The 12,729-nt window shown below is 35.2% G+C and overlaps 1 protein-coding gene across 1 annotated transcript; it reads left to right on the forward strand.

Annotated features, from left to right (window-relative positions):
- Window positions 1-3,789: 3,789 nt before the first annotated feature.
- Smp_203470 (uncharacterized protein) lies at window positions 3,790-4,044 on the forward strand (the record flags this gene model as incomplete). The annotated part of the gene is made up of 1 exon (XM_018788769.1): window positions 3,790-4,044. One exon carries the CDS (start codon window positions 3,790-3,792, stop codon window positions 4,042-4,044), a length of 255 nt encoding a protein of 84 aa, XP_018654279.1.
- Between the last annotated feature and the right edge of the window lie 8,685 nt (window positions 4,045-12,729).

Consider the following 12,729-nt stretch of genomic DNA (forward strand, 5'->3'; position numbering starts at 1 on the left):
ATTTATAATATATATATGATTCAGTTTGTGGTAATATTCCTATGGATATTCTTACATATATTTGCTACGGTGTTCGGATTGTTTTTAAATAAAATAAGTTCGGAAGATTATACTCAATTTTTTTGTTCCACTATCGTTTCAGTAGGAAAATCGGTTCGTCAGTGGGTTTCTTAGCATATATATTTAATTGATTACGATAACGAATGTGATATTTATCTGTGTTTACACGGTTGATTTGTGCAGAATTAATCGATATGTCATAAAAAACATGAATGCCACTTAAGACTCGTAGATTAATGAGAAGATACGAAATATCCTTTCGTTTTAGCACAGCTGTTACCATGTCCTTTCAAGGTTTTCAATGTTAATATCTGGATGTAGATGATAATTTTTGTGATAGTGCGTAAAACGAGCTTAGTTAGTTGTAGACCAACTTGTTTAAGGTCTATTTGAAGATCTTCACAGTTGAATTTTTCATATAGTTTGTTGTTCATCTGTCTTTGAATTCTACTGGATTGAATATGAAAGACATTGAATATCATGATAATTGTATTCGGACGACTCCATCCTATCGTTTTCGGATTGTTTTGAAGGTTTCCAAGAGTTGAACCTACGTTCCCAGTAATGTAAACTTCATAAGGCTTTAAATAAAGTTCTCGATTTGGTTAGTCCTTTCACAAAATTTAGCATTTTTAACCCTTCATACAGTTAGGTTTTTTCACCATCTACGCAAACTGATGACAAAAAATAACTGGTCATGCTTTAACCGCCTACAATAGAGAGTAAATGATTTTTCATTATTGATTTTCCCTTCATAATTGAACTCGATCGTTCGACACTCTAGACACGATTTTGGTATAGTCTGTTATCTATTTATCTGAATAGTTCATTTTAAGGTAAAGCCAAGTCATCTATTACATGTTGATTTTATTCTGTCTTATTTTAATCAGGGTATCCAATGCAACTAAATTATTAATAGTAACTCAGCGTTCACCAGTGACTAGCTTCAAGAATTACCTAAAGTTCCAGTGAAGAACCATGACCTTTGGGGTCAGTTCTGATGGGAACAAGAACGGATGATGGTCGCAACATATTACCAATTGACTAAAATTGATTACTATATATTACTTTATTTCAGTTTTATAGCTCAGTGTTAATATGTTCGTCATGAAGCCCAAAGGTTCTGTGTTCGATACAATATTGGTTTGAGGGTATACCCTACTGAGATGTCTTATATTAGGACAAGACAATTGTCCAGTTTTTATCAATTTTTGATGTTTTACCAATTCATCTCAATACATGAAAACTGGCCTCAGAAACAATCGAATCAGTTTTGACGGTAATAGACAATGGAATAAAAGAAATTTACTTCCTCTCTAGGTAACGTTATCATTTTTCCGTAATAATATTCTAACTCAATCTTGTTTCGTGCTAATCGCAATGAGTTATCTACATAGTTATCAAATTATGGATTTCCTACGCATGACGAACTAAAATATCTATTAAACACGGATTCAAAAGTTGCGCCTACGGTCGTGCTTAAATTTGGAACGCTCACTCAAAAAAACTCCAGCCCATAAAGAATGTCTGAAAATCCACAATATTACTTGCAGGAACTATTTTCTCAATGGGCTTTTAACTGTGTAGTCATATAACATATCATCTGTCACACTGATTGCAACATTTACCATCACTTGCTAACATCCTGTTAACCTCAAGAAGTTTTATGAGGTGAACGTTTTGTGATTCCCTTTTTTACGTTATTCATCCGTTTTGGGAGTTTAAGAATTCACAAGTAAAGCGTGAGGATTGATGCCAATGGTCTTTAAAATAGTAAGGCTGTGGATTCTGTTTTACGCGGCCATATTAAAGTCATATCTAAATATCTTCGCACAAGTGGAGACCTGTTCAAATTGAGGTTTTTATTTTGAAATTATTCAGTGTTTTGGCAACCATTTTTAGTTGTATATTTTATGGGTAGCTAGTAGTAATAATAGGTCAGAATGATAATTAAATTATTCATTTGACTATTTTTCATTCTCCTTCAATGTTTATTCGCAAGTATTTGGTTGCCTACCTACTCTTATTGTGCCAAAATTTTTGGGTGTTGCCTCTCTCTCTCTCTCTCTCTCTCTATATATATATATATATATATATATATGAAGCGGTATTTGTTACTTTATGGTAGTTGGTAGGACGTATGGCTAGGTCATTTTTCATCTTTAGGCTGTGAATATATGTTTTACGGCCTTCAGATTACTTGATTATCCATTATATTATTTGTTTATTATTTTAGTGTTAACTGTTTGTGTGTATGCGGATGTGTGGTGTGAAGTGTTGTGTTTTAATGTGCATGTATGTGTTATAATTGTACATAATTACTACGTCTAAAAAGAAACACAGCAACAAAAAATTACTCAGCATTTTAAATAAAAAGCATACTGGTTTAAGAAAATATTGGAAAAAGATCTTATAGATAGTTGGTTTGTCCTGTCTTTACCTTTTCCAGATATAGTGGTTCTTAACTCTCTCGAAATTTAGAATCAGCACTTTATGGCTCAAGGTTCTAAAATAAAAACCAACGGTCTACATACAATTATGAAATAGTTCCTAAAATTTCCTGTTATAGTAGACTACTGAATGATTGTCAGATAAATCGATACCTAATCGGAATCTGTAGGACGTTAGATATTTTCTAGGTTAACATTACGAGAATTAAAACGGTTTTCCCTGAAGATTATTGAAGTGTAGATTTCATTCAATAAAATATTTCACCTAATAATTATGGTTCGTTCCCAACGCTTTTAAGTAAATCATATGCGAGACCGATCGGTCCTGGGTTCGAATCTCGCGGGGCGGGATCGTGGATGCGCACTGCTGAGGAGTCTCACACTAGGGCGAAACGATTGTCTGGTGCTTTCAGGTTTTCTATGGTGGTCTAGCTTCAATTGACTCATGAATTAAACTATTAAATTACTAAAATCTCCACGAAACCCCCTTCCGACAAATCATATGTACCTGAAGTAAAAGGGTATAGATTAGAAAAAAAATGCTTTTATAGTTTTTAACATTAGTGAGTCATAATTTTTTTCATTAGTATTCATTAACCTACTTAGTGTATTAGAATACTGTTACGATAGTCAGGCCGAAGCAGGCAGTTTTATCAGGGGATTAAATCCCCGAACCTTTGACCTAAGGATCTGGAGCAAAAACAGAAGATTAAGTCATTCGTCCCCTCAAGATCTTGAAGCTCATGTTCACGCATAGCTTATAATCAAGGTTTTTCAAACCCTTTGATGAACCCTATGTGCCACCAGATTTACAGTTTCAACCATCCGACTGCCCTAGAAAAATCCCTACCGTGTAGTACTTCCGTGGCAGATGGTGGGAACCCGTCACCGTATATGAGCATTTTCAAGAGAGCGGTCTCTCATCACCCATATCCGTACTCCAGCATTTGAAGCTAGAATGTAAGTAGATAATTCAAATAATCTACTGATGGAAAAACTTTATAGCGTGTGTTTATATATTGGTACTGTTTCAGTTGTGTCAAGGTTGGTCAAGCCTTATCCGGTGGAACCGAGTGGCTTCTCTGGAAATGGTTTTCGTTTCCAAAAGCTCACAAACCCATTGCATGGATGTGTTTTTGTAGGGTAATTGTTACTTCCCGCGCGGGCATCGCACCAGGGGCAAGTATAGTTTACATGGACATCAATAACATATGTTTTCACCCATGCATCCCTTGGAATACATATAGGTGTACTTACCCTGTTAGCAAATATACGCCATATGCACACTGGTAACTCACAAGTTTTCACTCATGCATCCCATAGCATACATAAAGGTACATTCACCCACCCAGTATGGTATATAGTCACCGCTCCCTTCGAATGTATTTGCTACAGCTGGCTGTCACTTACACGTTACATGCATATCACTGGTACAAAGGCTTTCACTTTTGCACTTTATAGCACACATGAGCATAAACATGCTTTTCCATTATGTCTTCGACTTGAAGGATTAGGGCAGAAATTTCTCAACTAACGTTCCTGGTGCTAACTTACGCGTGTATCCTTTGTACATAGCTGGATACATGAACCACACAAGCCAAGGCTCATGCAATTCATATACATAAGCATACACATCGGGCAGTCTTCAAGATTTTAGAGAGCCTCGTAAATGGAACCCAGTTAGTCCGGTTTACAACAGTGGTGAATTAATCTGACCTTACAGACCGCCCATATTAGCTAGCAAAGTTACCCCCATTCCCTAGCAGTGCCAGTTTGAGACTTTGAGTCGGATTTTGCTACCTGGGTATTGGTATTGTTTATTCATATCCTATTTTAATCAAACCAAACAGTTATCAACGTGCTTAAGTCTCCACACAGACACACGTTTCTGTTAATAAGTTTTCATAGAGTCCCCTTTTTGCTTGATTTCAACTGATATCAGTCGCAAATATCTTTTTGTTAATTTCCGATTTTTTTAAAAACTCTCTGCATTTGATATTGTAAGAGTACTTGTTTATTTCGTAGGTATTTTCACAGGTTTATTATAAGAAAATAAAAATGTTTTGAAGATGCTAAAGAACTTAGTATGATAGTTCATATGTAGACTAAGATAAGTTCCCATTCAAGAACTGATTTCTTATGAAATCCATTCATAAATAAGGTTTTCATGAATTAGATGTGGACTAGTTATATATATTTGTAGCTGTATACAAATATACAACAGAAAAAAGCGCATTTCAGTGGTTTAATTTACTAACTGTGACCATCTGATACTTATTTATTGCATTTATAAAGCTATTCATGCATAAATAGGAGTGATCTATGGGAGCTTATAAACACTATTGTATTAGGTGTAGCTTTGATTTACAGCATAGGTACTTGTAAACATGTATCACTAGTGCTTAATTCTCAATAAGGGGGCGTAGTACGAATTAAATCATTCTATACTCTCTAATTCTTAGTATTGGAGTTACAAAATACAATTCTACAGGATTGTAAAAATGGTCAAATATTTCCGGTTTTTGAAGATGTTATGATCACGATCCATGTCTCAAAAATATACTATTAGATCGATGGTCATTTTTTAAAAAGAGGCTTTGAACTACACTGGTGAGGATTAGGTAATTCCTTTTGATGGTTTAGATAGTTTGGTTCCCTTCAAACTTGGCCCATTTTAACTTTAGCGAAGTCATAGAGTAGTAACAAATGCTTACAAAGTCTCAAGCTTTAGTCTGTACATAACTGTAGTTTATAAATTTGGCAAAATGTTTGTAGTGATTTTTTTTAAAAGTCTTCATTAAGATATTTCGAAACGCACTTTCGATGATGGGAATAATACTAATACTTTATAGATTATTATCCACACACTTCAAATAAGCTACCTGTTCTAACACAAGTTTTCTCCAAACTTCTCAGCAGATTGATTGTTGGATAGTGAAAAGAGCTAGGTATATTCGGTGACGTTTTCCATGATTCTTGTATCTTCCTTCTCTTTATCCTGCTCTGCTATTTCTTACTCTAAAAACCGAAATGACACATTGCATCCTTATAGTTCTATGTTTTTTCAATCAATACCTTTCTGGGAGTTTATTTCCACTACTACGCAAAGCATAATTTTATATCCTTCCTAAAATACTTTCCATAATTTCAACTTGGTAAATAGCTAAAAATTTGTAGCCTTTTTTCAACGCTTTTAATTTTGAAATTCATTAGATTGGTGACATTCTTGGAATAGGTCTATAAAAAAAACACTTCAAATGGTCAATATATTTTCAACCTCATTTGTACGAAAGTTCATGGTTGCGTATTGATGAAGTTTTAGAATGGAAAAATCGAACAAGTGACTTGATTTTTATCCAGTTGTTCAGTTTATAGGAAAGGCCTTTGTCGTCATTTGGAATGTACACTGAGTTTGTGTTTTGTTAGAAGTAAAATGAACGGTTTCTGGTTCTTCATTGAATCATATTCTTTTTTTTGTTAATTTGCAAACAAACCATAACGTGTTTACCTAGTTTATTCATCATTGTTGATTGGTTTTCTGGCTTATCTTTCTTCTCTCATTCTTCCAATAAACTGACCAATAGATGTCCACACTCATAATACAAGGACAGGGTTAGCCTACTTGATTTTATAGACATGTTGTTATTTCCTTAAAGGTTAGGGTCAACGTAGATTTTTCAGTCTTGTCGATTTATCGATGAACTTTCTTCACTGTCGGGGTGAACAATATACTTGTGCTTTGGAATATAAATGTCAAGTTCGGTGTGAATGGGAAAAAAAGTTATTAGATCTTTTGTATCTTTTTTACTGAACTGAGAAAGATACCTAACAATTCGTACCTGTTACATCCATAACGAACATTAGTAATTTGTTTAGGTGGGTATTTAAGAAAAATCGAAGCAATAGAGCAAATGGCTTAGCTCTGGTAATGAGGTGTTGCGAAATATACATTTCAGAGGAAGCTAGTCGTAAAAGAGCTGACGTGCGAATTCCGAAGATGAGAAAATTACCTAGTCGCGTTCATTATTGACTGGCATCAGCTGAATAACCAAACTGAACAAATTCAGACAAGCCATTTGTCACTTAGTAGTTGTTGTTGATGAGCAATTGTAAATGATAATATAATTTCTAGTACACAAAAATACTAATGGAAGATCTATAGGGAGCCTATTCGGTGATGTAACTTCTAATTCTTTTACTAGCCAAACTTCAAAGCACCAAATTTTACGTTCATACTACTTTTATGCTTCTTATTTAAATTCCACTGGTTCATGCTTTGAACTGTTTGGATGTAATATTTAGTCAAGTTTTAAGAATCGACAGTTTGCAAAGATATTTCAAAGGATGAGACAAAGGGCAATCTGAGCTATTCAAAAAGCAGCCAGTCACCTAGATTTCATATACAGTAGATAAACCATTTAGAAAAACTTACAAATATTTAGAATTGTTTTGGAAATCAGTCAAAGATTCAATCACATGGATTTTAAAAAAAGTAGCTTTTCGGACAAACAGGGCGTTAATATCATTTTGTAATTGATACTATCATCCTGAACGACCCAGCACGTGCTTAGAATATACTGAACATTACATCAGATGAATACCAAACAAACAAACAACCTAAGGAAAATGTATTATATATATAAGCATGCCTGTGTTAAATTATAAGCGAACTATTTAGAATTCGTTAAAATCTCTGTGTAAATACTAAAATAACCATGGATATTGGAAATCTTACTCAGTTACACGTCATACTTTTCACTGTCTTTTTTATAACATTGCAGTTGTAAATCATGAGTGTTCAAGCTATATGCACTTCACAATCGATTATATCAAAATGATTTGCTGGTATTTCATTCTATCCAAGTTCATAACAGATAAATATACATGATTTAAGTCTTCAATATCATTAGTTGGTGATAACTAGTAATTGTTTTAACAATATACTTCTATTACCTTTTGTGTTATTGTCATCAAACGGCAATCAGCGTCTCATTGATTGTGTCTGTTGATTAGGAGATACAATACCAAACACTCCATAACCGTTTTAGTCATTCTTTAAAACTAATATTTCTCAACATTTTCCAAATTCACTTTACATATTTTAATAACGACCAACCTTTGTTATTACATTTTTGTTTCTATTCAATAAAATAATATTGAAATTTTTCGGTAGAAGAGCATATGATAAACTACTTTAGAGTTTCATTGGAATTTGTTTGAGAAAAAAACAGCTTTTTTTTTTTTGAAGTATGTAGACTATTGATTTGCGTAGTTAGCTGATCATATGAATCTGATCACAAGAATAATGTTTTACATCACGGGTGCACAGCTTATGAAAAGAAATATGTAGACATTATTTTATATAAATTATATTTTAGTTGGCTAGTTTGTTTTATTACTTATAGTTACAAATACCCTACTGAATTTAGCTCCCAGTTATTCATTGTTAGTTGCTAGCTTTCATTTTTAGTCGTAAGTGCATTTTTTGTGTTCACACTCAGTCATCAACCTACATATCACTTAGTAGTCCTGCCCTGAGGATTCCTATGAGCACACTCTTGACCCCACTTCGCCAGAGAGATCGTACCCCGCAGCCTAGTGAAAAATTACTGACGACTGGGCAATACATATGTATATATGATTTATCAGGGTAGTGATTGTATACACAATAAAAATTTTCCGCGTGTCTTATTTATGCTATAGCTACAGAAGAATTTGTAACTGAAGTGGACATTATGTGGGAAAGGAAGAATGATTGTAAATGAGATAGAAGTGGATGCTAGTTGGAGTTTCATCCTCAGTAGGTGTTGTAGATGTTATACAAGAGCTGCCTAAATATCCACAACTCCATTAAGTTATATTTGGTATAATTGGGACTTTTATATCATAGTCTAAGTTATTGGGAATCATAGTGGAGGTAAATAAATATTCTACTTTAATTTCGCACACCACATAAAGAGTTGGACGCTCTTACTCCAGATGAATTCAGAAGATACCCACATTTTTTAGTTTCTTCACATGGTCTGTATGTTTAAACATAATCACTGAACTCTAATTAGTGGTGTGATCATTAGTGCTGACTGAATTTCGTCGATTAAAGTGAGAGTATAACTACCAAGACTAGTGACATGACATAGAATTAGTCGAGCAGTCATAAGCAACGTGCAATCTAGGGCAGATATGGATCAGTTCGAGCTACCGTACCATATCAGCACAGAGAGATGATAAAGTAGTAGAAGTAGTAACAGTACCAGTCGTAGCAGGAAAGATTATGCACAGACGATGTGGTTCGAGGAAAAATTTGAATCCGTGAAATAACAAAGGATCAGATAATTTTAAAATTCAAGATTTAAGAACGTACGAAGAATGAGTGCGTCTGCGCTATTGCTATTGACTTTGAACTGTCACCCAAAGCAAACGATCATTTCATCCCAACTAGTTAGTCTGGAAATACCAATACGACCTAGTCCTACATCAAATGTTGCTTGTTGAGGCAGGCGGTAGTTAGGCATACGTAATACATGTCACAACCGTCTCAATTAATCAAGATTTACTATTTCATAAACCGAATTTCCTTAATTATTCGGTAACCACCTAACTACATTGCTAACTCAGCTTACCCAACATATGCAGGTAGTGCTTCGAAGGTGTCTATGATCAGGTATTGCTAACCCACGAGTATCCTCTTTTCCTAATGGCCATGTTTCATAACGATAAAGTAAAGCAGAACGGATTCCTGTCAGTTACAATTAGTGATGCAAGTTGACAAAAGCCAAGGAGCCTTCTCAAATCCGTGCCAAGATTTCATCAGACCATGAAGACTGGTGAGAAACCCATGATAAGTGAAGCGGTCGACGTGCTCAAATAATTCGCTCTCTACTGTTAGTTTAGGCGTTGATGCACACCAGTCTTGAAGCAAAATTTCGCATTTACAGGGAAAGAAACTCATCTCAAATATACTTGCACTGTAAATCAAAACGATCAGAAGATTGAACTTTGCTACCTCATTCACTAAACAGAACTATATCATCTGGGTATTCTAACCTAATACGTAAATCCCCTTGTAGGAAATCAGTTCCTGAAAAGTCAGACGATGGAGACGTTATCTTTGAAAGAGTGTCTATGGGGAAAGTGGGAAACCATGAGGAACACTGTTTGATAATATGGATTTTCATGGTAGTGTGCCATAAGCTCTGATGTGACCAATATTTTTCTAATAGAGAGCCTGTAAAAGGTTGATGTACATTTTCGGTATCCGTTTTAACGAGAGACTACCATACAACATATAGATAAACAAGAACGAGAGCTATTTAAAAGCAAGGAAATAATACTAGACGGGCTTTGGTAGGTATGTCTGTATTTCAGAATCTAAAGGAGGGTGAATATTTGATCGGTGCATTTATATTCAGGCCTGAAGTCAGCCTTGACTTCCTTGGTTCGCTGTTCACAAGTCCTATTAAGCTCCAGAGAATTGTAATATTCTAGATGCTATGCTAGTTGAACTGATTTCTCTGTAGATTTAGCTCCTTTTATACGAACTAAGATGATCAGTGGTTGAGACCATTTTGGTGAAACTATGTTTAGTTCCTAGATTCTAGCTAAAATTTCAGCCAATCTCATTGCTTAAACTGGATCATCATTCCTAAAGATCTTCGGGGTTAATAAATCAGGATTAGCTGCCCTCCCACACCTTATATTGACCATAACCCTTTTCGACTTTACTAAACGTTGTGAGGCTTATTTCAATCTCCCACTCTTGCTGTTTCATAATGGCTAGAAGCTTGAGAACAGTTGAATTGTTCCTTAAAGTGTTCTTTCCATCTTTCTAGTCGTCTGAGCTGAAAGTAAATCATACTTACACGTTTTTTAGAAATAGCTCCACTAACAACTGAATTTCCAACACCTTCTTTGGAAAGTTATCTACTATTACCTATCGCTGCTCTTCTTCCCATCTCTCTTGCTTTCGCTTACAACCACCGGTCACGATCACAAGGTGCACCTTTTATCAGTTTATGCTTAAATAGTCTTCGCTCCTCATCTTATCACCAGCCTGACAGAATGCCTCTTAGCACCGATCGATTCAGTCGAAACTACCGGAATCCACTGACTTCTCATAACATTTTGGTTTAAGTCACTGATAGACGTCGCAGCCGTTCGGACACTATGCCAACCCACATTGTGGTGAATATCACTTTGATGACTGTTGAAGGACATCTCTAATTGATTCTGGAGTATTTCCTTGACTTCATCAATAAACTGGACACTAAGGAATCTTTCTTCCATGGATTTTCTGCATCCAGTAAAACGCTAGTAGATATGTGCTCGCACGAGAGCGTGATTAGAGTCTAAACATGGGCTTCAGAAAGATATGAGATTCTCTATCGAGCCTATAGTGATAGACGAAGACGATATGGTTTACTTGAGTTCATTACTGAGTCGATTTCGGGGATCGCCGTGCCAGACAAAATCTCTTCTTATGTTTGAAGTTGTCATTTACTATATACAAACTGCTTCCTGAGGATAGTAGCGCCAGACGACAGTCGTTGCCTATTTGTTGACCAGCACACCATAGTACCAAACTAAGTGCCTTTCAGTTGGATATAGATCACCTACTTAGCCATTGAGACTGCTGCTAAGACTACTGCATCTGAGTGTTTATCTTTTTGAAGGACGTCAGAAGGCATTGTGTGAAAGTTAGTATGAGTGTAGGCAGAGGCGACGAATAGGCATGAGTGAGCTCCTCACTTTCTGAGTTCCTACAGTTTCGTCTAGTCGTACAGTGCACAAGCAACTGTCTAATAAAATCCAAATGCAAGAGCAGTTTACACTTTCGGGTTGTCCATTGCGTTAAAGAATTCTAGAGGGACTTGAAAAGGAAGCTAGATTGGTAATTGTTTTAGTGACTCGAGATGGTGAACTCAGTGTTCAAGGAACAATCTTTTTGAGGCAGGTTGCACATAGCCTTCTTGCACGTGTTTATGAATATGCTAGCTCTGTACTTTTTGTAGGCCTTGTAGTCGGCGATGGAAAGCCATGAAATAAAATGATGTGTATTTTTGGGGGGGACTGTCTTTTCTAATCCCTTCAACCCATTGTAGGAATGCAGTATCACTGGAGATGCTAATTGTTTGAGGGAATACTTTATTACTATAACACCTCTGTACAGTCATTAGTACAACTTCCTCCTCAGACGTTAGGATGATGCTTTAGTCTTACCACTATCAAACCGACTTGTTTGGAGTGGTAGGACCTAAAGAAACAAGTATTTCCATCAATATGGCTCAATTGTGTCATGATGACTGACAAGGCCGACCACCACGTCAAATTAGCAGCTACGGTCATGATTAAGAATCGAAATATCATTTTGGTGACTGCTGTGTTCACTTTGTATGCTTTGAATAAAGTCTACTAGAGAAACAAGATTGAATACTAGTAAATTACAAATGACGTCTCTGATTGGAATAGTGAGTAACATAAGTTTCAGTCTCATTGATAGTATGAGTTTTCTGAATGTTGTAGATAGATTTCGGTTTCAAAGGTCAAACAAACTCAAAACTTCATCATACCTATATACTATCTAGGTTGGTGCAATCTTACCATTTTACAGATTATTTTAGTCTTGTGATTACCACTTGGCTGGTACGTTTCAGCGTTTATTCAGTTTATGTACACTGAAAGTGCAGAAATGAACCTAGATAACTTTATTGTAAATTACTGTCTAATGAAAAGTTGTGAAGTTACACGTGTTTTTGAAAATAAAGTTTTCGAGTGAACAAGTGTTTTAAATTACTTCTTCAGGGCCTGCATTTATAAATTTGTAAATATTGTGTTAAATTAGGCTGTATCTTGACGTATATATACAAAAAATATAGTTGAATTAATCAACTATAATTTGAAAATTGTGAATTTCGTGTCTTTTATGTTTTAAATACTACAAATACATCTTCACTGAAATTTAAATATCATATGAGAAGGGGTAAGTAAAATATATGATGTACATTTTCTTCACATACTCGTATAATGGATAGGGTGTCCATTCCTTCATGATAGTCAGATAAATAGTTTTATGTGCACCTGGAAAGTATACTTATTAGTATCATACTATTTGTTAAAAACAATGGAAGGACTAAATGTAAATCATGGCTTCTATATATAGGTGAGTTGAATGCTAAGAAAATATCTTTTTTTTAAAAGTACTTACCAGTTGAGTTTTCTGTGT

This window comes from Schistosoma mansoni, chromosome W (genome assembly GCF_000237925.1).
Source record: "Schistosoma mansoni strain Puerto Rico chromosome W, complete genome".
Classification (NCBI taxonomy): Eukaryota; Metazoa; Platyhelminthes; class Trematoda; order Strigeidida; family Schistosomatidae; genus Schistosoma; species Schistosoma mansoni.